The 24,389-nt window shown below is 39.0% G+C and overlaps 2 protein-coding genes across 5 annotated transcripts in view; both read left to right on the top strand.

Annotated features, from left to right (window-relative positions):
* LOC111346089 (uncharacterized) overlaps nt 1-5,350 on the top strand; it is a 14,380-nt gene extending 9,030 nt beyond the window's left edge. The window contains exons 5-7 of one of the 3 annotated variants that reach the window (XR_002696349.2): nt 2,849-2,944; nt 3,850-4,022; nt 5,235-5,350. Coding sequence is in view for 2 of the 3 variants with exons in the window: in XM_022953382.2 (XP_022809117.2) it covers nt 2,849-2,944; nt 3,850-3,936 (183 nt within the window). In the remaining variant the exon portion in view is untranslated. Of the gene's footprint in view, nt 1-2,848; nt 2,945-3,849; nt 4,638-5,234 lie in introns of those variants that run through there. The other 2 variants (XM_022953382.2, XM_022953383.2) reach the window with 2 other exon arrangements.
* On the top strand, nt 5,324-24,389 carry LOC148721879 (serine/threonine-protein kinase BRSK2-like). Of its 2 annotated transcripts, none has more exons than XM_088735761.1 (22): nt 5,324-5,472; nt 6,354-6,432; nt 6,598-6,659; nt 7,153-7,237; nt 7,905-7,939; nt 8,077-8,110; nt 8,217-8,285; nt 8,900-8,947; nt 9,950-10,048; nt 10,164-10,198; nt 10,919-10,967; nt 11,439-11,551; nt 11,647-11,753; nt 12,461-12,521; nt 12,794-12,865; nt 13,808-13,998; nt 14,450-14,498; nt 15,330-15,396; nt 15,968-16,039; nt 17,333-17,399; nt 17,833-17,943; nt 19,480-20,137. In XM_088735761.1, the coding sequence occupies exons 1-22, from the start codon at nt 5,441-5,443 to the stop codon at nt 19,512-19,514; spliced, it is 1,572 nt and encodes a 523-aa protein (XP_088591887.1). In that variant the 5' UTR covers nt 5,324-5,440; the 3' UTR covers nt 19,515-20,137. The 2 variants fall into 2 exon arrangements, with proteins under 2 accessions (XP_088591887.1, XP_088591886.1); XM_088735760.1 differs by lacking the exon at nt 19,480-20,137 and adding an exon at nt 21,734-24,389 and having other exon boundaries at nt 5,326-5,472.

The raw sequence follows: 24,389 nt of genomic DNA, 5'->3' as shown, positions 1-24,389 counted from the left end.
TCGAAACGCTGACCATGACTGAAAATTTTCGTGGCTTTGGCTCTATAACTTGCTTTACGGGGGAGACAACGGTCATCTCAGTGTATTTTGAACTTTTCGATTTTTTCGGAGAAAGGAAAGCGTGATAGAACTTTTTGATATAATTTTTTGAGAAAGGTTTATCGCAAGGGTCCCTTGGGAAAAAAATGAATTGCGAATTTTGCAAATTTCTGCGGATTCTCGAAATTTATGGTCGGTGGCTTTTAAATTGGTTTTGGCAAAAGTAAGTTGAGTTATCTAATTTGATATGCTTGCAGAGTGTCTTCTTTAAGTGTAAATTTCAACTCTAATAATCTTCATTTATCATTGATAACGATTTTCAGAAGCATTGACGAGGTATATCTATGTGAAGCAAGGCTAATTCATATCATATAATAATATATCCAGTTTGTAAGAACTGCAGCGATCACGGTGCGCGCAATCAATTTGACAGCAAAAGCCTTGAAAAATTATTTGATCAAATAGATTGTAAAGTGTAAAATCTTACTGCAGCAATAGTAAACTCCAAGTAGGAGTTAGAAGGGTCGTAGGGCAAAGACAGATTATCAGTTTCGAAGTCATCTGTAAATGTTTGATGGCTTCGTTTAGCTTCTATTCGGAAAATACCGTCCTTTGATAAAACTGGTAGCATTTATTAGACATTGGAAGCAAGCATTAAAGTACCGTTTGAAATTTTTGTGGCTGTCGATATCAGTTTAATGGTAAAATAAGAACTGCTTCGGAATCATCGACTTGACTGATGTAAGCACTTTCTCGGGGATTGTTGGATATTAGCAACAATCAAAATATTGGCTGTTAGGCTTTGGAAAAATAAACATTATCAAACAGAGGTACCTATGTTCATTCTTTTAATTTTCCTCGTCTTAAACGAAAAACTGTGCAAATACTGGTTATTTTCCTTTTCAAACTATTAAATAAAACAATTCGACTTGAGTTGGCTACTGTAAAGTTGGAGAGCTGTATCTTCAAAACTGATTTTTATAATGTATCTCAGTTTTATTGATATTCAAGATATTTGTAATTTTCTGAGCTGCTCATGTGATAAATCAGTCATATCAAAGCACAAGAACTCATGATGCAAAACATTACACAGTTATCCCGGGAGGAACTAAAAATTTTACTATAATTTTGAGACTAATCGTGGTAACCATATGAAATATAAATTGGTCCTACTTCAGTTTGAGAGTGTTTTCTTTGCTCTGCATTCTATGAAACGGAAAAAACACCTTTACTTTCCCAGTTTAAGATTGACCTATGAACATTTCTGTTGAGGACCCTGCTTTCGAAGCAGTCCTCAACAACTTACAATTATTGTCTTAAAAAACGCAATGTGGAATATTTATTTTTCGGAGCTGATTTACAAGAGTTAACTGTTAAGTGTCGTGGAAACAACACCATTGATCTCTTTTGTTTATACCAGAATCGCTGTCTCAAATCTATCCATACCAGCAATGCTCACTTTAAACATTTGCCCAAATACGTGCCTTGACCATCGACATTTTGATAATTAGTAGAGTCACTCGTAAATTGAGGGCATCCTCATTCCCAACCACAACTGACAGTTAAAACTGGCGTTCAGGAAATTATTAGTGGTCAAATTTGAGGAAGGAGTGTCAAATGTTGCAAAAAAATGGATGGAACGTTGTAAGGCTCTCTCCAGTAATTTTTTCCTACAGAAGAGTCATGAGCTGATGAAATTATATGAAAATTTGAAAGCTAATCTTTTTACTTAAAGAAATATGATGTTAGATTTCTAGAAAATGGATCAAGAAGTAATCAATATTTGCTGTGCGACTGATGTAGATTATAGATCACATTTTCTACATTTTCACCATACAAGCGTCTATTTCATCAGAGGGTGTGTGATTTACACCTTTCCAACATTCCAAGTGGATTTATCACGCTATAAATTTTGGGGGAAAGTGGTCTACGGCTTTTAAGGCATGACAAAACAATAAGTTGCAATTTGTTAGGTTCAAAGTGCACTTAAAGTCAAGTCGCATTTAATTTATGAAGAGGTGCGCAAAACGCCTTTGTGATTAGCAAAGCTGCCATTTTAACCGAATGAACAACCATCGAGAATAACTGAGACGAGGCCTCGGTCGACCCCGGCAGGTGAAGAGAACTGAAGAAAAAAAGAAAAGTGTAAAATAAGAGCACATGTCTAATGATTAGCTTCTGGAGTCTGATCAAGAAAATTGTTTTCTAATTGGGTCTGCCCCTATAGCGAGATCGAGGGTGAAGTAAAGCGTTAGAAAGCTCAGAAAAAGGATTTTCAGCAAAAGGTTTATGGAGGGTTTTTTTTAAAGCAAATGAAAGATGTGTTCAAACACAGATCTGAAAAAAAAAGATGCCAGATACACCGCCAATCTGAAAATATGTAGTGTTGTGAGATCAGTGAGTTTAGATGGTATCGATCTAGTTTTACAAATTTGTAAAATAGTTGGTGGTGCGAGTATTACATGCGACATGGGAAATTTTCGCTCTGTAAGTTCGTCTTTGGAATTCAAGGCACTTAAAAATAAAATCAGATGAAACTCGAAAACCAATCGCAATAAGATCAAATGTGTTGACTTATACTTCATGCAGTCGGTCTTGTTTTCATTTTAAGATTCTCACTAGCTCTTTGTAGAGTTTACCTAGCTCTGATTGGTCTTTGAGATACCTTTGTTTTATTTTTCAAGAAAACCAAGTTGCGTCTCTGTGTAGCCCACAATGAACTTTTTTTTGGACCTAAGCGATTTTTAGGGTAGAGACACCTTTAAAAAATCTAATATTACTAATCTCCCTTCGTCTTCAAAATATGCAGTTAAGTTGTAAGCGTGTTGAAAAGGAAGCGGATGGTTCCGCTGCGACGAATGGCAATCAGAAAAGTGATAGCACGGTAACAAAGCCTTCTAGCCAGGTACTCGTTTAGTATTTGTGTGAATTCAAGATGGGTCAAGAATTTTAAACGCTAGTTTGACAGATTGTTATCAATGGTCAATTCCATGCAGGAAATAACGGTACTTGTTACGAAAGAGTTGAATCGGTTCATGCTTGGCATGCGTGCAATGAGTTACGTTAAAGTTTTGGGGCCATACAGCCAATGGAAATAGTTAATCGAGGTGCAGTCGAGAGTAATTGTAATACCTTATGGGTGGTGTCCAAATTTTGCAAGTACATCAAAAACTCGATTTTACGTATTGCCGAAGGCATGAACTAACTCTTTTAAAACATAGCAGTACAGCAACAAAATGAATGAATTTGGCAAACGCTTGTATTAATTATTCTGAATAAAGGCTGATAGTTTCGAAAAGAACTGTTTGGGGCTGCGTCGGTGGGATTAACGAAATAATCTGGATGTATCAACAAAGTTAAAATGGTTAGCCCTTCGTTTCGAGCGTTAGCCCTTCGTCGGAGCGACGAAGGGCTAACGCTCGAAACGTCAGCTTTTGTAATAGTTAAGGTGGTCAATTCACCATTTCAACTTTGTTGATATATCCAAATTATTAATTATTCTGCTTTGCTGCCTTGCTCTAGCTTGTTTTCAAACTTGATCAGTTGGCTATTAGTAGGTCAGCCTTGGGAAAAGTAAGGTTTGATAGTCATTACCATTCGTTCCGCATTTATCATTGTGAAAGGTGCAGAATATGAGAATCAAAAGGAATCCCCCGTAATTCTCGACAGAAACTCAACATTTGCAATAATACATTGGTGGTAGTCTTAAAATTGAAATAAAGCTCTAGAAAGAGCAAACAAGCAAACAAACAACTCACTCTCAATTTTTTTTCCGATTTTAAACTACTTGTGATTCATTTTGATGGACAGATTTTGACACAGAAACGCTGGCACAAGTTTCCATGTGAAAGGGACAACTGCGATATTGAAATGAACGATATAACGGTAAAACTGTAAGGAAGACTGGAGAGGCCGTAGGACTCAGACTCCACTCACTTACAGATTACGAAGGAGAGTCCCCAGGAAAGGCCCAACTTTAAATGGTAACTTTAAGTAAATATAGTCTATGGTCCAAAGACAGATACGAGATACTGAACCAAAGTAGAGCGGTTTTGGCTGAGTGCAGTGAAAGCGTACTAGTCACACCGCAGTATTAGAAAGGTTAAGGAGATCTTTAATCTGATGGAAGGTAATGGCTTTTGGAGAAGCAGGAGACGCCTTAATGCAGGTCTTTAATTTTAAATAACCTTTGATTCACTTGAAAACGTAGTAAACGCAATGAAGACAGAATCGTTATCATCTAAAGATTATCATGACACCTTCAAGGTGAAGTCTTATGAGCTAATACCAGTTTTTTTGGATGTAAATACCGTATTGGTAAATTTAGAGGCTCCTTTCCAGTTAAGAAAATTGTACATTTTAGAGTCCATTCTTTACTCATAGGGTCTTTCACTCCCCCTCAACGTCCATATATAATTTTCACTTCCCATAGCAGATCAGAATAAAAATGACGTCGCGTGCGTTTGTGACACGCTATTTGCTCTCGCACATGTATTGGTATTAGTAACGCTTTGGTTGGCTGATTTAAGTGAAATAACAAAACCTCCACTAATTCCTCTTTGTGAATAACCTGAGGCTAGATAAATAAAGCACAATCACGCATACGTTTCCTGTGGTTTCTTATAATTTGTTTTGATGTCATCACGTTTTTTTCTTTGGCCACCATTGTCTCTCACTTTCCTTGTGGTAAATACAAACAAATTAAATTGACCGTTCAGCTCCTAAGGCCTCGCTCCCTTTACCTGGCAAGCAGTTTCTTTCCTGATACACTGCTCCTTAAGGGCCATCACTTGTGTGATTTTAAAATTTTTTCGAAAATTTTCAACTCAATATGCCATGTTGGAAATGAGAGTTAAAAATGAATGAATAAAAGATAATTAAATTTCAAGCAAACCAAAAAACAGTCCGTCTGTGAGGTCATACGTGCACCTCTGTGTTTTACGCAAAACCAATTACAGAGTGCGTAGCATTCACTTTCTTGCCATTTACATGCAGGTATGGAGGAATGTTTCACAGCAGAGGTGGTTTTCCCATTAACCTGTGTGCTAATTGCTGTCGGCAAAAGCAAAATGCAGAATGAGGCCGGAGGTTGGGGAGCATAAGTTTCGTGATCCATGATGTACCATATGTATTCTATTCTTTCTTCACCAAAGCATTCCTCTTGACAGGCTAAGCTTTCAACATACATTTTGCAGTCGAGGAATATTGTGCAGAACACCTTGCTCTTCAGCATGGTTTTCTCAGCAATGTTGCTAGATGCCTTTCAAGACCACGCGGGAAAAGGCATTCGAACCAGATACAAGACTGATAGAGAACTGTTCAACTAGCCGCCTTAAAGCTGTACAAAAAGTCCCTAAGGCTGTTGTTAGGGACCTCTTGTTTGCCGACGACTGCGTTCTGAATGCAAAAACTGAGGAAAAGATGCAACACCAGGTAAATCTTTTCTTAAAGGCGTGGGATAATTTAAACTGCGTAAACAGAGTAAAATAGCCAGTGGTGATCTGATGGCGAATGCGTGTGATTGATGCAAGCAAGCAAGAAAAAAACGAGTTTGGTTTCCTTCCATGTAAATAGGAGAATGGAAAAGTTGAAACTCTTGTGTTGACTATGTTTCTTTTTCACGGAAAAAATTGGAGGACAAATATCGACGCTGATGGGGGTTATTGCATGATAACTGTCCTATGATTTTGCAGCATATGATGTAAAGTAACCAATAAAACTGTGCCAAAATTAATGGGTGGGTTATAATTGATGATAGTCAACCTAGTAGAAAGACAGTCAGTCAGTGTCTTGCTTGAGATGTACAATCATAATGGAAACTCAGTGGTGTGGTTTTTGCTACCATCAAGAGTTGATACTGTACTTGACTGTTACTTTATCACAAGTTACTGACTTCAGCTGTCATTATGACACTGCTTGTAAGGATTTGAATTTCTTCCGTTTTTCATCATTTAACCCTTAGTTGTCAGGATAATTGAACAATACAACACTATCAACTTCGCCACGAACTTCCCTTTTATTCAAGATGGCGGATCACAGAGTTCAACATATAAAATGGAGAGAGACCACTGACCAACACCTTTAATTCCTTAGAGTGACTAGCATCTAATTTCTCCCTACAATATCATCCCCAAATCACGTCATGAGAATAAAGGAAATAATCACCAACTAAAGAACCTCTTGATTGGTGAAAAAATTCTCCTTGTCAGCACTTAAAAAAATAATTTTATAGAGAGCAGTATGGAGAAACTAAGCATTCTGATATTGGGGTAGGAAGGGTTTAACCCAAATGTATCTCGCTCTTTGTGTTTTAGATTTTTAGTATTAGAACATGTATCTGGTGGTGAGCTTTTTGACTACCTGGTTAAGAGAGGAAGGCTTCCTTTGGGAGAGGTAATATGTTTAAATAATTTTTGTCCAACTACAAGTTTCAATTTTTACTGAAATTATAACCTACATTACAGTACGGTATTTAAAGTAATTAATGTGTAAAGTTTGATATTTGCTTCTGGACAAAGAATTCTCAAGGAGTTTTTTTCATTCCTTTCTCCTATGTAGGCAAGACGATTTTTTGCTCAGATGATCTCGGCTGTTGATTTTTGCCACAAGCATTGTGTTTGGTGAGTGCATGTTTCAAATTTACTTTTGCACTGACCATGCCTTACTGTCAATCTCAGAAAACCATTTAGACTTGAAATATGTTCTGATTCTGGTCAGATCCTCTCAACACAATATAGCACTCCAGAAATTTCTCCTAGTGTTCATGGTTTTCTGACTCCTTTTTGTGTTCTTGCTAATTGTAGTCTTGGTGAAAGAAAGCACTGTGTGTAGGAACAGAATAAAAAGCTGATTAAAACACACATGAAAACTTCTATAGTGTTGCTTTTAATGGTGTATGTAACTCGTGTTTAGTTTTGATTTTCCCCATGATATTGCCATCAAGTTTTAATGTAAATGTGGGCAATGGTTTTTTTTACAGGCTTAAAGTAATTTGTAATCATTTGTCTTTGGTTATCTCCTAAGTTAAGTTTTTATATCATGTTCCTGAAGAGGTGTACTCTTAATAGTCAGACGTTTGGCTTTTGCTTGCTAATTTCAAGTTGTATATTTTAGCCACAGAGATTTGAAGCCTGAGAACCTTCTTCTCGATAAAAAGATGAATATAAAAGTTGCAGACTTTGGAATGGCATCTTTACAGGTACTTGAATGAACATGTGTGTGTGTGCATTAGTTCTAAATTATTTTGACAAATATTTATAATTTTGACGTATATGAGCACGATCCTTCGCAGTAAAGCACTATTTGCTCAAATAGTGCTTTACTGCGAAGGATCGTGCTCATATACGTCTCATAACCGCAGTTCACACATATGTTTCATATGTTTGTTGTTGTTTTATTTATAATTTTGTTTATTTTCTAAGTGTCTTGGTAATTGCAGTACTTTTTTTAAGGGAAAATGTGTATGTTAAGCAAAAAAAGAGGTTAAATCTTTGAGCCCACCAATTTTCAATTGTAATCTACAGTTAGTGTGTTACTACTTTTCCATTATGTGCAAGCAAATTAACCCTTCAAAGGGTTGTGCAGCCCGGAACTGTCAGTGGCTGGGCCAAGGGAATACTGCCATTCCTTCTGTTTATTGCAAGGGTGGGTGGGGGGGTGGGGGTGAAAGTTAATGTGGCCTGTCCCTACTCCTGTGCAGCAAGAGTTACTGTAAGGAGTATTTAAAAAAAAAAAAACAAGTTCAAGTCAAAAAAGTGTGGCTCAGACTGATCCTTTGGGAAAAACAAATCATTAAAGTAATGCTATACAAAGCTCCAACTTACATTCAATAGTTGTAATAATATTTGGTGTCACTTTATTGCCAGGTTGGAGATAATGCCATGCTCGAGACCAGCTGTGGGTATGCTGCATTTGTCTCTGCTTTATAACACTTGTCTGCTGTATTATGGTAATACAAATGCTGTAGGTGCATGCTAGAAAACTTCAACTTTTCATTTTGTGATTTTTTCCTCTTTTTTTTTTTTCCTCTTCTGCCAGGTCTCCACATTATGCTTGCCCAGAAGTCATTCGGGTATGTACCATCCAAAACCTTTATAATATGTCTTGTATAATTGTTGTAAACTGTTCATTTTTCAATCTGCATTTGATGTAATTTTGTGAAGTGATTTGTATTTTAGGGAGAAAAATATGATGGTCGAAAAGCAGATGTTTGGAGCTGTGGTGTTATCCTCTATGCTCTGCTTGTTGTAAGTTAACACCTTGCTAAAAGCACAATCTATTCGATTCAAGAAATTTCCAAAAGAGTGTTAAGAGTAATCCAGGATTTCTCTAGTTTTTCTTTCCTTTGCTATGTGCTTGTTCCAGAAAACTTGTGCCATCCTCTTAGATTCAAAACTAATTCATTGTCAGCATTGTGCTTTATTTTACTTTGCTTTCTGATTGGCTCCTTGTAATGTTATCCCATCTTCTGATTGGCTGTTTCAATCACTTTAGTTTTTGCTTTGCAACAATTTGCAAAAATCACTCTCTTACACTGCTTGTGAGATAAACACTCCTATTTCCTTCATTCTCTTGTCTCCCCCACCCCCCCCTCCTCCATCCTCCTCCCTCTGATAGAGATCATAGTGGCTATACTCACCCAGTTTACTGCCTGCTTGTCTTCCTTCAACAAGTTTATGCTCTGACAGTGCCTGGTAACCCACCTAAACATACTTCACCTTAAATTTGGAAACTGGGAAATCATATCCCTGGCAGAAAGCATACAAGCATACATGCTTAGATACTAAGAAAACTAAATGAGAAGGTTTTCTCTTATGTCTTGTGTTCTTCTTCTTCTTCTTCGTCTTCTTCTTCTTCTCAGGGAGCGCTTCCTTTTGATGATGAAAATTTAAGAAACCTGTTGGAAAAGGTGAGTGTATAATCAGACTATACTATTATAATAGTGCCTACTATGCTTTTACTTCTTTACCCTTTGCCCCAGGGGTGACTAGCAATTAATTTCTCCTTGCAATAGCAACCCTAAATCAAGGAAATGATCATTAACTAACACAGCTCTTGATTGTTAAACAAATTCTCCTTGTCAGTAGCTCAGGAATTGTATAGAGAACAGTATGGAGAAGATGCATACTGATGTTAGGGTGTAAAGGTTTGAAGGGGGTAAGTTTCTGAAGAAACTGTGGAGCTGCATCAGTGGGGGTAACAAGGTAATCTGGTTATACCGTCTTTTGCTCTGACGAAGGGCTAACGCGCCAAACGTCAGCTTTTTAATTCTTTGTGGTGGCCAATTTACAATTTCAACTTAGTTGGTATAACCAAATTACCTTGTAAAGGTTTAAGGTGACTTCAAAAGTTTTCTCCGCCAAGTAGGGCCGGTTACATTAGTTACGAAAGTTCAGTCGTTTTCCAAAACTGCATGCTAAACAGTCAATTCAGCTAAACTTTTCATGCTAACATTGATTTTTATGAGAAGTGGTAAGATTGTATAAGGATAAAAGTGGAGACATCTTTTTTTAGCCCAACAAAACTAATATAGAAAGTTTAGAAAAGTTGAGGTTCATCGACTGTGTCATACCGCCGCCCAAGAGAGTCTTCGCTTAGAATGTCTCTCACTTAGCGCGATAATACTAAAATAGAATCCTTAACCCCACCCCACCCCCATTCCACCCCACCCCACCGGCATTCCACCCTCCTCCAAACAATGTTGAATTTTGGGTGCCTTGTAAACTTTACCAAGACTTGTTGACTGTTTGGTTTTACAAACATTGTTAGAAAGGGCAGGGGAAATTCTGTGTCTACGCCTGAAGTGGCAAAAAGTGGTCTTATTTAGTACATTTGAATAAAGAATAATTATGTTTTCAATAACTTTCCCAATATGAGTTTTGACCTCCATTGCATGTTTGTCTTTTTTTAGGTGAAGAGGGGACATTTTAGCATCCTAGTCTTCATACCAACTGATGTGCAGGACATGATCCGAGGGATGATCACTGTAGATCCAGCGGAGAGACTTACAGTTGAGAAACAATGCCTGTTGCCCAAATAGTGATTTAGATCAATCGTGAGGGAAATCACCTCATTTCTGGACTTACTAGAGTGCTATTGATGGTGTAATTCTTGTTGTTTTGTAGATGGAGGATGTTAAGAAGCATAGTTTTCTTAACAGGTAGGCGATTTTTGCCACAAGACAATAGTACGCTTTTCAATTAAGTGTCTTAGAAAACCAAAATCAAAACCAATGAACCTTTAACTCCCATGAGTGACCAAGACAGAATTTCTCCTTACTATATCAATAGAATATCAAGCAGACAAGTGATGAGAATAAAGGAAAAAATCAATTAAGGGATTATTAGTTGATCCAATGCCAGACTTTCCATAATAACATTAAAAGAGTGGAATGGCAGACAGTAAGGAAAATTAATAATGAGATCTGGGAGTGAAAGGGTCAAAGTAATTACAAAGGTTTATCAGAAGAAACGAAAGTACTTTAAAGAGACAATGAGAACTCAAAGTAAAAACAACCAAACTGTAGAAAGCGCGGGAAAACAACCAAACTGCATAAAGCGCGGGAAAACAACCAAACTGCATAAAGCGCGGGAAAACAACCAAACTGCATAAAGCGCGGGAAAGCGCGGACGACCACGCGACGATTGAGTTTAGTTTTGCATGTGATTGGTTGAGAAACGGGTGCTTGTTTTCTGGACCAATCGCAGAGCGAAGTAAAGTAGAACCAAAGCAATCTAGAATTATTCTGGACACTCAGTTGAAAGTTGCTTCAAGACTAATACCTATGTCATTGCTAACACAATGGTAGAGACAGATACTTGAAATTCCTTCCTTGTTTACACACTTTTTTCCGATTGAGTTTGATGTGACCTATTTGCAGTTTTAAAGACGAACTGCCTTTGGAGCCTCACGTCGTCGACGTTGTCAAGGTACTAACTTTTTTCCCCTTCCCCGCAGAACGTATTGAAAAGTGCTAATTCACATAGAAGTCAAACGTATTCAGGGCATTCGTTAGGGGATCGATTTTGGCGAGCTGTGCGCCAATTTCCCGTCGAAAATTTCAACTTGGGTTTGATACCCTAAGCCGCCGCTTAGCCCTTACAACGTTCGCACATGCACAAACTTTTGACCGCTGTGTCGGCACGAATACTTAACGGCTCGATAACTAGCGGCTGTTTGAGAAATGAGCCTTCGCTTCGAGCGGCGTTAAAAGGAGGAGTAACTCGATTATTTATGAGTACTCTGTCTGTAATAAAACCTTTGCCTTAAGTCATACCTGTAATTATTGCACAGATGGGTTTATCCCGTTGGTTTTATTATTTATTATGATTAAGCTTATGATAATGACGATGATGATGATGATGATGTTGATTGTTACTAATGTTTGCTTTTTCATAAAGACGGAAGTTATCCCAAGTAAAGATGAAATCGACCCTGATGTGTTGCACAGTATGTCTTCCTTAGGCTGCTTCAAGAATAGAGAACGACTTTTGCGAAACCTCTTGAAGCAAGAGTAAGTCCTTTCAAACAATTACCGTAGTCGATTCGTGTAAATTCCTCAAAGTCGCGCTCTGGAATAAACCCTGACGTGTATTCATTTATTCTTAGAAAGACGATAGAAAAAGTCATTTACTTCATGCTACTAGAGAGGAAAGAGAGATCACCGACTCACGAGGATTCAGCAGTGGCTGCGATAAAGAACTTAAAAGAAATATGTAAGGGTTTCTTGAAATATTTTACATTTACGAGGCAACTTCCCGCACTTGGCAAAAGAGCAATTGTCAGTTAGGTATCAGTTAGGTGTTAGTTAGGTGTCGTGAGTAATCTGAGATTTTGTTGGTTTCGCTGTTTTACGTCATGTGATTGGCCTTGAAAACTCGTGCCATCTCAACCAATCAGTGGCAATTGATAAAATCAATGGCGACTTTGTCACTCTTTTGTTTATCTGACTTTACTTTAAAACTCTTAGTGGTTCCTTCTGACAAATCAGTTTCGTTCTGATGGAGTTATGTATAACTTGGAGTCGAAGTTAACATCGTGTTTGGCCGATATGTGTAAGTGCGACTGCTTTTAGTACAACAACAACAACAATCTTTATTTGTACTTCCTTGCCTGTGTCAAGTTGAAAAACAGTATTAAAAATAAATAGAGTACTGGCTCTCTGGAATAACCATAGGGGAAGCGGAGCCAGGCAGCCAGTAGACAACAACATTAATGAAAATAAATTAATGGTCAGCAAGGTAGCACAAATACACACAAAAAGAAAGGTAAAAAAAAGGAAAAATGCTATCACTGCGCTATTAGTAGCTTAACATAGAAAGAGTCCCAGATGAATTCAGAAGTTTAGCCTTTGAAGATGTTCGTTTCAGATTGCCCTTTCTCTAATGACTAAAGTTAGTGACACTGTTTTTTTGTTTTGTAGTGGAAGATGCCCCAAGAAAAAGGGTCGACTCGAGTGGATCTCTCAGATTGCAACGACCGAGGTCGGTATAGTAACGAAAACATTTTACGATATTAACGATACCAATAACGGTTAATGATAACTCGAGATGTATAACGCATCTCCAAGCAGTTTCGGGGGATTAAAAGCAATTTTTACACAAAAGCCAATTAGATCGAAGATTAATGCCTCAAGAAACCAGTAAGAACTCAAGGTTAACTAATTAAATACCTGAAGCGAGGGAAAGTGACTCAAAAATTATCATACTTTTAAAACCTTTGTAGTCATTGTCATGTGTTCCACCTCTGTTAACAGAAAAACTTCTCTGACTGCTTCGCCGCCTGTTACTCCAAGGACAAGAGCTGAGACTTATTCTGGAGTCGTAAGGTAGAAGTGATTAACATTGTAGCAAAAATATCATCAGTCCCATACTTAAATTGAGCAATGCGGTCAGTTTAACATGAACTTTTTATTGTCGAATGACAGCAGCCCTTGGAAGCGCATACGGGATCGACTGATTACCATAGAATCGAAGGAACGTTTTCCCTCTGATCATAGAATTAGGAAAATATAATTGACAGATTGTAAACGGTGCAGTCGAAATGTCAATGGGAACGGCGGTATGTCTCCCAAACAATTAGTTACGTAATGAATAAAGGGTGAAAGTTTCTAAAGAAACTGTGGTGTTGCGTCGGTGGGGGTAACAAGGTAATTTGGAATATCAACTAAGTTGAAATTGCAAATTGGCCACCGTAACGAGTTAAATAGCTGACGTTTCGAGCGTTAGCCCTTCGTCAGAGCGAATTGGTTACGTATTTGTCTTCATGTGTTTTCTGTTTTCAATCGTGGATCCGCTCATGTATAATCCTGACTTTTTCTTCTTTTTAATTTTTCTTTTGTAAGTCACTCTTGTGAGAGGGCAACTTGGCTACAGATGCACCAGGATAATCATTATAAATGTAGTACATACATGGGCACTATGGGGCATAGCCAATCAGTTGGCAGGGATTTTTATCATGTGGTACAAATAAATCAATCACGTGACCGGATTAGCTTGTAAGATGACAATTTGATTTGTTTATTTGGACCACGTGGTGCAAAATCCTCTAACCTGGCTGGCTATACCCCACAGTGCCTCCGTATACTATTCAATAGCACCTAAGCATCGTAATCGCACTGAAAAGGAATGTTCCGATTCGCATGGTACTTGTAGCATCCCAGTTAATGACTTTTACTCGTGTTCTGTTTGTTTTCTTAGAGAAGTGGACCTTCTCCATCATGGAACATTGTCTGCCATTGTTTCACTGCTTTTTATTTCAATGTTTGTAGTCCTTTGGTACAAGTGAGTCCCAGGCATCAGCCATACACTGTGCAACAACTAGAGAGTCCACTGTCTACCCCTCCTGAATCGCCCACGCACCACGCCACCACACCACCGGGTAGCCCCTGGCGGACGCGACTTGCCACCTTCAAAAACGCAATTGTGAGCTCGCCAAGATTCCACAGGAAAAAGTTATCGAGTAGGTATTGAAATGCCAGTTAAGATGACCTGCGATATCATTACCTGGTTTTGAGAACCACTCCAATCAGTTACGGCAGCGTGGAGCGCATTCTGAATGAGTTTCGAAAATCCAAAACCAAAGTTTACACAAAAATCAATTAACCAGGGGCGTGTGTCTTTGTAATCAGCGTATAGTTTACGTCGTAATGGTTCGTGGTTGTCAGATTTTGTCGCTATCTTATTGGTGAAAAGAATCTCGACTCTGAATGGCTGACTGATAGACGTAGCACAAGTACGTGTAGTTTGCAACACCTGAATTAACACATCTTTCGACTTCACGCTGAGGAAAGACAAAAGTAGACAAGACTCCCAACAGGAAAATCTCTTTTCCTAGAAAAATCAGACGAGCAGTGGTTTATATAGATTTGGTACATTTGAATGATAATTTGTTTATTTCATTTGTTGCTTAGATTGTACGGAAAATAGCCCAGTGTCTGCCTCGCCCGACTCGTCTCCTGAGTAAGTTTCTGTTCAAACTTTTTGGCCAGCAGTATTATTGGAAAATTCATTACTTGACGAGGGAATTGCACGCAAAAACCGATATCGCACGAATCGCTTCGCGATTCGCGGGATATCGGTTTTCAAGTGCAATTTAATGCGGAATTCACGAGTGAAGTAATGGCTTTTCCTTAAATCGCGCAACTGAATAAAAATGAGAGAAAAGGGAAACAGCATTACTTAAAATTGTTATGTTTACGTAGATGCGAAACAATATCATTTAGCCTCGTTTTCAACTCGCAATTCCACGCTAAATACCTTGCTTCGTTAACCAATCAGAATGCGAGATTTTATTCAATGATGCGATTCTACGGTAAATTGTAAGATGCATCGTTTGTCCGAAGTGAAGTGGCTACAGAAAACGGAAGGCTGGTTTTAGAGATGTAATGTCAAGTTTCAGCCTTTAAGAGACGAGGCAGATTCTTTAAGCCATATTTTGACAATGCAATTATCTAAACATTATCTATTGTCGAGCGTTTTTAACATGAGCCTCTGGCTCGGAAGATTGCGCAAGCACTTCCCACGTTTTCGATATTAAATAAATCATTACATTACATCTCAATATCAATCATGGAAAGCACATGTTGCAGCTTGATGGAGAAACCCATACACACAAGTCATTGTTATGAAACTCATGAACACTTACAAAGGAAAGCACGTGTTGCAGCTTGATGGAGAAACCCATACACACAAGTCATTGTTATGAAACTCATGAACACGTACTAAGGTGATTTTCTCTCTTTTTCTTCGTTTGTTTATTTGTTTTTGTTGTTGTTTTTTTTTTTCATTCAGTATTGTCAAACGCTCGTGGTTTGGTCATTTGGTGTTGGGACACCATAACTCGCACTCGAAACACGAGGTAAGACGAAGTTTACTGTGTATCTCATTGATGCAGAGTTAGTTGAGAGTTGCTGTTACACCAAAACGTTTTCAATCAATATAATTTTAGAAGGAAATTTGTTATGGAATGCTTGCTTGTATAAACGTAATCATTTACCCCCTAACAACAATATGCGTACCAAGGCTGTGCTCTAAGAAAAATTGAAGGGGGCCCAGTGCTCTGAAACTGTGAAATCCAGGGTGCCCAGCATGGGCTTTATATGAAAAACCTCAGATTCCTGAGTCGCCCAAGAGCAAAAGTAAGGTGCCAGGGGCCACCGGGCGTTGTTAGACTACAGCCCTGCGTACTCTTCACGCCGTTTTCTGTGCATTTCTAATGGTGCTGAGGAGGAAAATTTGTTTAGCAATACAATCAAGAGCTTCCTAAGTACGTGATCATTTCCTTTATTCTCTATATCCTATCGTTTCAAACAGCAGTGGCACTGGGGGAAGAAATGAGATACTAATCACTCTTTAGGCCGTCGCGTTTCGTTTTGATGTATGTATTGCTTTAACTGATACCAATTCCTCTTCTTTCGTTTCCCTTTTAGCCTTTCTTTATCGTGACAAGAGAAAAACCTTTCAGCACTGTTAAAGCGGACGTTGTCCATGCATTTTTGTCAGTAAGTAAGACTTGAATCTCAGATAAGCTGTTTTTCATCGGAGCAAATTTCAAAAAAGTGTCGTAAAGAAATCCTGGATTGCTTTGGTTTTGTATTACTTCGTCATGTCCTCGATCTGGAAACCTCGCACCACGTCGGAACAAATCGGGGGCCCGTTTCTCGAAAGTCGCGGTTACCTTAACGGGCCCGAAAAGCTGTTCTGTTTTCATTCTGGGTCCAGAACCAGCTTTCCTATTCTTTAAATTTGGATTTTGAAACATGACTTTGGGGCGCGTTAAGTTATCGGGACTTTCCAGAAACGGACCCAAGATCTGAGATTGAAATCGATAATATCTTGATCAGCAGTGTTTAAACGCGCTTGGAACCCTCTATAAGGAGATTGTTTACTGTTTATTTTACTTGTTCTGGTTCCCCTGCCCGTCATTTTTACTTTAGTTTAGGCTCTCCGACCTTCAATACAAAAGCGTTCCAGTTGGTATGGTAACCAAATATTTTTGTATGACTAAAAGGCGGTTTACACGACAGAAAAACCCGCATAAGGACCCACCAAGAAAGGAGTATCAGCACCATGTTAGTTAGTATGGGTACGTAACCGTCTTTCTTGAAGCTTTGGGGCCTTAGGCGTCTACGGCCTCAAACTTGAAAAGCCCCAGCCGCTCTCTCCATATTTGACGAGTCCGCACCCAATTATCCTGCGGTGTAAACGGTGTTTAGCCGATCTATGTTTCTGTGTGTAACGGCCAAGGGCAGTTGTTCAAGGGTTAGATAAAGCTATCCAACGGCTCGTATAAATTGCTATTCTTAGTTCTTATTAACCGAGCGGGAGGTCTATATGGGAGAATCTTGACCGAGGTCGCCAGTACAGACCGAATGCAGTGAGGTCTGTACCAGCGAAAGAGGTCAAGATTCTCCCATACAGACTGACCTAGCTCGGGTTAATAAGATGTTTATTATATGGCTCTGTCTTGTATGCCAATTTTTACATTCTTTGTAGCTTTTTTTCCTAGACCGGTCTAGATGCCGGTCTAAATGGGAAAATCTAGATCGCTTTCAATATTGATTTCAGCCAATCAAATTCGTGAATTCAGTGGTTCCCAGTCCTTGTGAGACACAGCCATATATATAATAAAGCGAATTATTGTCAACAAAACGTACTGTGCTATCCGCCCGATAGAGATTTATCCATCGGACAGCGTTATCCACCCTTCGAACAACCGGAACCAGGATTAATTATCAATGGCCGGTTAAGCCGTAATATGTCAGTTAACGCATAATGAGTAACTGTTTTTGTAGGTAAGCCACTTAACTCACTCTGTTCTCTCGCAAAACGGCTTTAAAGCAGAATACAAAAAACCAGGAGGTAGGTGTGGACAGTTGCTAGTGAATATCAGAAATTACATTGTTAGGGTGGCAGAAGTTATAGTCTTGATACTCATCTTTACACGTTTTTTTTGCCTGATTCATGAAATGTCTTCCTCTGGAATTCTGGATTTCCCGCCGCTCCCCCCCCACCCCCTCCCCCTCTATGTAGAACAGGAGAAGATCACTTCAGTTTGAAGAGGATCTTGTTCTATTATTTTATCCGTTGTTTAACAAAACTGCCTTCTAAACTATCTTCCATTTAGCTCGGTTCATAAAAACGCGAAAAAGGAACCTGGCCAATATCCTGCCATATTGACCTCACGCTTGGTCAATAACGCATATTTACCGCCGTCTGGGTTTCTGACTCTCGCTTATGAAACAAGCTATTGAAACATCTGGTTTTATCAGCTTTTTCTCTCTCAATCTTCTAGGAAAGACGATGTTCAATAAGGCGGTCCGCATATCTGTGAACATTTGTCCGACTGACCAAAGCAGAACAGATAAGAGTCCCGTTCACACGATCTCGATAGTTCTTGAGTCAGGTTGGTTTTCAAACTTAACTCTTTCGCTACCAAAATCTCAGTAGTAATTCACGTAACTTTCTGCAACACAATTCTTATGAAGTTAGTTCATAGAATTTGGTGTTGGGTCAACTAATTATTCCTTAAATAATTTTTTTCTCTATTATCATCACTTTACTTGATATTGTATTGTTCTTGTACGGATAACTTACGGATAGAATCGCATCATTGAATATAATCTCGAATTCTGATTGCTTAACGAAGCGAGGTATTAGCGTGGAATTGCGAGTTGAAAACGAGGCTAAGTGATATTGTGTCGCAACTACGTAAACTTAACAATTTTAAGTAATGCTGTTTCCTTTTTTCCTCATTTTTATTCAGCTAGGCGATTCAAGGAAAATCTATTACTTTACTCGTGAATTCCGCATTAAATTGCACTTGAAAACCGATATCGCACTCATCGCTTCGCGATTCGTGCGATATCGGTTTTCGCGTGCAATTTAACGGGGAATTCCCTCGTCAAGTAGTGAATTTTCCTATAATATTGATAATCTTGATCACTCATGGAGTTAAGCGTGTTCTCAGGACGCTTCCGGAAGAAAACTGACAAGATTCTCGCCGATGATATGACGGTTTATTTTTGTAGTTTCGTTTCCCCGGCAAACTTTGTGCTAGGCTGCTACCTCGTTTTTGCTGTTCTGTTTTGGTGTCTGGTAAATATTTAGCCTTTAGAGCTTACATTTTTAAAGGCACTCGTTGAGAATAAAGCAGCCAATTCGCGTGAACCTGGGGTGTAGTCTCAATTTTCTCCTTCCCATTCCTCTCTCATCTTTGGTTCTCACTTTCACGGGGCGCCGCTCAGAACGCCCACAAAATAACCCGCTGCCTCAGGCTACGGGAGATATTGTCATGATAATCGCGAGATTATATATTACCGGGGCAACGAATATCATCTGCCCAACCGAGAGTGTTTCGCGCTCAACCATATCTATTTATTTATTTCTTCTCGTGGTAAACTGGGTTACTTTTCTTGATGTCGCTTTCCTAAATACAAACTTAAATAAAACAAGTGACCTTTCTTTCCGATTATCTTCCTGACAACTGACAAATTCTCAAGTTTGAAAACTTCGTAAATTATTTTACTTTTCTTGCTAAAACAAGTTAACCATGTAAATATGGGAAAAATAAATAAGAAGTTAATTTCACCGCGTAAAAACTAAGCCGTTTTCAATAATTTTGGGCGATCGTGACTTGAATTCTTTGAGTCATAAATATATTAACACTGTTTTGACTGCAGTTTCTCGGTATTACTTGCTTGCGTTTTGTAATTTAGGTCGGTTTTCTAGAAAGTCTGTGATAAATAATTTACACATCGCTCAGACAAATTGTCAACTATGCTTGATGGGTTATTATCACAAGACGACTGAGTAATTTCCATCAGTTTTCCTCCACATGATTAATACTAGGCTTACGATCAAAGATATTCTTTTTACTCGGGCTTTCCGAAGGGAACGCCCGAGTTATAAATTCGCCTTAATTTTTTTTTTTTTCGTTCAGTCACAAAACGCAGTTCCACTACAGCGCATGCGTGAAGTGTACGTGCATGCGTAGAATGAACTCTAAAGCGTATGGTTTAAAGCAAGTAAAGCAAGGGCTGCCTTCGTGGACAATTCCAAGCTTGATGTACGCGAAAGAAATTCGATGGCTATTACATTCAATGGACATAGAAAGTTACACACCGTTATCGGTAGACCCACACTAAAACTTGTGGAGCGTTTTGGGAACGGGTCGGTCCGCGAACTTTACGAGAGATTAATTTACGAGCGATCCTTTACGAGTGAACCTTCTATCGAGGAATATCAAGCGAAACCTGCTATATCAAACGAACTATCTCATAATTTGTTTGCATGTAAACACAACCGTGTATTTAGACGTGATCTAAAACCCGGTAGAATACAAGAAGCTGCTCTGGAACGTCTCAGAAGAAAGGGCAGAAAACTGAAGGAATTTGTTTATGAGCGTATTCGTTCAGGCGTACTGAATTCCTCTTGTTTACGTCGTTATGTGAAGGTTAGAAGAGTTACAAAGAATGTTTGTAAGCTTAATACGACGAGGGTAAGATTAAATGAAGTTACACAAATGACATGAGAAGAAGTATTTGTTGAATTGTTCTGTGAGGGTATATCAAAGGATAATTAAACTGAAGTAGAGAGCAGTTCCGCGTTTATCAATGTTTTCTTGTAATAGACCCATGTGTCTTTGTAAGAGTCAGACACACCATAGTTAGTAGATTTTTCTTTCAATTATTTTATCACGTGCTTTCATTGATAACGTTTCGAAGTCTTCAGCAGTGAATTTGGCTTCTTGAGTCGGTTGATTTCCCCGCGCTTGTTCCTCCTTATGCTTTACTGTCTTATGTCTTTTTAATCCAGCCTTAGTCTTGCATTTCTTTTGGCACACCTCGCACACAATTCCCTCTTCGTATTGAACTTAAAAATCGAAAGACTTTCGGTAAAAAACATGTACTGCGACCGATGCCGTTGCTAAGGGCATCAATAACTACAAAGTTTTTGGGCGAAAATAACGTTTTAAAGGCTTCTCAAAGACTTACAGAGTCAGCTGCTTCGAAAAAGTGTTCTTGTAATTCTTCCTCGTTTACCAAAGTTTCCAATGTGGCATCAAAATAGTCGCCGAAGAAAAATAAGTCGTTCATGTCCGCCATGTTGTTTTGGTTCTGTGCAGGGTCATTGGTCACGCGACGTTCCATCGAAGCTCAGGGGACAGACAATAGGCCGGCCCTTTGAAGTTTACCGCGTTTCCTAACCAGTCCCCTCTACTAACTATGGACACACGTGTCAAACTATTGTAAATTTCAACTGAGTTCAGATATAGAGAAAAACCCTGGTCTTACTCCAATGTACATTGACCCTAGCAAAACAATAACGGCACCATATAGCCAAGCTAATGAGTTGGTGCTCTTTGATTTACAATGTCATTGTAAACTGAGTCCTTGAATTTCAACCTTTGGCATCTGCAGGAACCTACTCCTATGTGGTAATATATTATTTTGTTTGTTGTCTAGCACCATAAAAACATTGTTTACACTCCAGCAGACAAAAATAAACACAAGTAGACATTCGTGACCGGCAATGATGAAATTGCGTGACGGCAGTAACAATGGCAATATGGCAGTCCCTTAAAGATGACTCCAGATGTGCGATATTGAAAGCCCGAGTTCACTCAAATATACGTCTAGTTACTCCTAACCTTAGTGGTTGGTTCTCAGTTTTCTGTCACGCTCAGTGTGCGCTTAACACCTGCTTTTTCACGCTATCCGCTGGCGTGACGTCTTAACGGGAGACCGCTGGTAGAGTGCGGTAGGCTTTGTTAGTGATGTGATCACTGACGACAACATTTTCGCTAGGGGGTAGGCTAAAACACCTTTCTCCTGAAAAATTGAAGTTAGCTTCTCGTCTCCTGATTGCGAACAATGAGCGCTTAATATAAGCGAAAGGTTCTCGACTGATTAGAACGGTCAAGACCAATCGCTACCAATTGGTGAACCGTTCAGGACTCAAAACAGTGCGGGAAGGTGCGTAAACCAAGTCGAAACAGACATTGGTCTTTCACTCAGTAGTTTTTGGTGGTAGACACAAATGTTTTGACCTACTCGCGGACCGCAGTTAGTAAAAAGAAAGTAATCAGTGCACAATTAAATAACAAGAGATAATCGGGTGTTGTTCAGTTCAAGACAATCAAAGTCTGTCGGAGTTAGAAGCTAACTCTTTTCTTCCTTTCTTCTTCATCGTAGGACCGGTTCATCGTTTCAAGAAATTATGCGAAAAACTCCAGCTTATTCTCTTGTCGAACACAAGACGGAGCACAAGTAACTGCCGCGCAGACGAAGAGGTCACGGACGAGAGGTCCCTATCAGATGACAAACGGTCTTGTTCTGAAAAATCTAAGCTACAGCTCGCTCAGTTATCAGATACCGAAAGTGAAGGCGAGCTATTGGAGGGTACAGACAGTCCCAGAAAAAACAAGAAAACTTTGAAGACGGTTAATGGAAACAGTGGTGAAAAGCAAGTTTGAAAATCTAAATATGGAAAAGATGGAGAGGTTCGTGAAGGGTATTCTTGACAAAATCTTTCCCTCAACGAAAGTCAAGAAATTCGTGGAAAGAAAGAATTGAAGAAAAAAGGGAAAAGAATTGTCACGAATGAAGTTACACACAACCGCTGAGGGATGGTAATCAGCGTAATATATGTAGTTAGTTTCATGGAATTTTAAAATCGGTGATGAACGCAAAAAAGTGGTCAGTACTTAACGGTCGAATGATTCAGTGAGGATTCAAATTATTTATTTATTACTGTAAATCCACCACAATTGAATTAAGATTTTTTAAAATGAAAACTATTTCAATCCTCATGGGGAAAAAAATTCACGAAACCTATCGTTGAAAAGGACAACAGGTGGATAGGACGCAATTGGATCTGAATAAGACAGCACCTCTTTACCTTCAATTACATTTCCCTATGAGGATATGTTAAATCGAGATAGAACCCGCTTGCCAATACGAGTGTCCGTCTATTCTTATCTCTTCTTCGTGATGTTTTCGAATGGTAAAGCAAAGTTAATAGCATTTACCTCTGGAGGTATAGTTAATGATATAAAAGACGATGGGCAATAGCGATGATGAATATGATGATTTCGTTGAAGATGACGTCGGCGACGTCAGTGATGATGATGGTGATGATCACAATGATGACGGTGATGCTGACGAGAGTATTGTTGTTTCGTTGATGATGAAGTTGTCAATGATGACGCTGATGATTACAATGATGACGGTGATGCTGATGGGTATGATTATTTCGTCGATGATGAAGTTGTTAGCGACGTCAGTGATGACGATGATGATCACAATGATGACGGTGATGGTGGGCTTGATTTGTTTCGTTGATGATGAGTATGATGATGGCGTTGATTGTGACGCTAGCGATGAGGATGATGGTGGTAGGAATGGTGGTGACGAATAAGATGACGTTGACGATAATGATTATTCTATGGTGATGATCATCCAAAATGAGACGCACCTCTTACTGTCGGAGGTGATTACGACGTTGAAGATGCGATATGATGAAGACATTGAAATTTTGGGTCTTTAATGAAATGTGCAGCACATTGATTATTTAAACGACAGTCAAAACACAACTGCGCTGTAGAATTTTACACCTGAAATTTCCAAGTGGATGGCTCGATAAAGGACAGTTTACTTTGAAGCTAACAGTGTTGGTTATCTTCATTATTCACTCCCAAACCCTTTCATGTTGAGATGTCAACAAAACGTTGTTTTCGTGCACCATTCAACTCGATCTGAAAACATTTTAACTACTTCGAATTCACAGGACAGGTTCCGTGAAAAGCCTTCTTTTCTCTTTAATTAGGTATGCCTGATTTGACCAGCTTTCTTTAAGAGATCGCATGATTTTGAGAACTGAAGCGGTTTGTCTCAAACTGGACTTTGCTATCCCCCCTTTTTATACGAATTTCACACCCTGATAGTTCTTTGAACATTTTTTGACTCTTGGAATGATAGGAACCTTACGCAGTCACGACGGCGACGCTGAGGGAACTAGTGATTAAAGGATGAACTAACGTTTTTTCCTCTTTACGAGTTTCTCGTCCCTCTTGTTTAGTGTCTCGTCCCTCATGTTTAGTCTAGGATCTGTTGGAGTCGTTTGAGTTCCCAGTGGAAGCTTCAATGATTTGTTGTAGGGGTTCCCATGGTTGTGTGATCCAACTTGTTTTATCGCATGAGAAAGCTAGGAATTGTACAAAGCTCTAAAAGGCACGTGTAGAGCCAATATTCTGCCCATCAAACTAGATTTCATCGCGTTCTCGTAGCCGTCGCCGTCCTGGTTTGCTTAAGATTCCGAAAGAGTGAACTCCGGGATCATCTTTGTAAGCGTGGTTGTACACTTACGTTGCCATTTGAAACTCTGATTCGTGCAAGTTTTCCGCACAGAATGTTGCAGGTGGTCGCGGGATTCAGCTGACCAATTTTTATTGCCTTCTTCCACAGAATTCAGACCATGTGATGATTCATATGGGAGGTATCAATTGCTTTTTTCCGTAAATAGCCTTATGTATTTAGCTGCGTGTGGTAGAATAAACAATCTTCATCTCCTAGAGGAATCATCTCATGATCTAAATAGGGTGACAACAATAGTGCGAACGCGTTTGCCGAATTTGTTTATTACGCCTCTAGAAACAAATGCATCATTGAAAATTTTGGGCTGAAAGATGCTCGGAGTTCCTCCTCCCTCATAACCAGTCTGTCCACCCTTTGTAACTAGCTCAATCATACCTTCTGACTTACTCAGTCTATCGTAAACAGTTACTCAATTCAAGTGAAATTGCATTTGTAATCATATTTAATAAAGTATTTACGAATTTCAACAATTTGA

This window comes from Stylophora pistillata, chromosome 10, assembly GCF_964205215.1.
Source record: "Stylophora pistillata chromosome 10, jaStyPist1.2, whole genome shotgun sequence".
In the NCBI taxonomy this organism is placed as follows: domain Eukaryota; kingdom Metazoa; phylum Cnidaria; class Anthozoa; order Scleractinia; family Pocilloporidae; genus Stylophora; species Stylophora pistillata.
The sequence above is the reverse complement of the archived record's forward strand: the minus strand, read 5'-3'. Positions and strand labels throughout refer to the sequence as shown.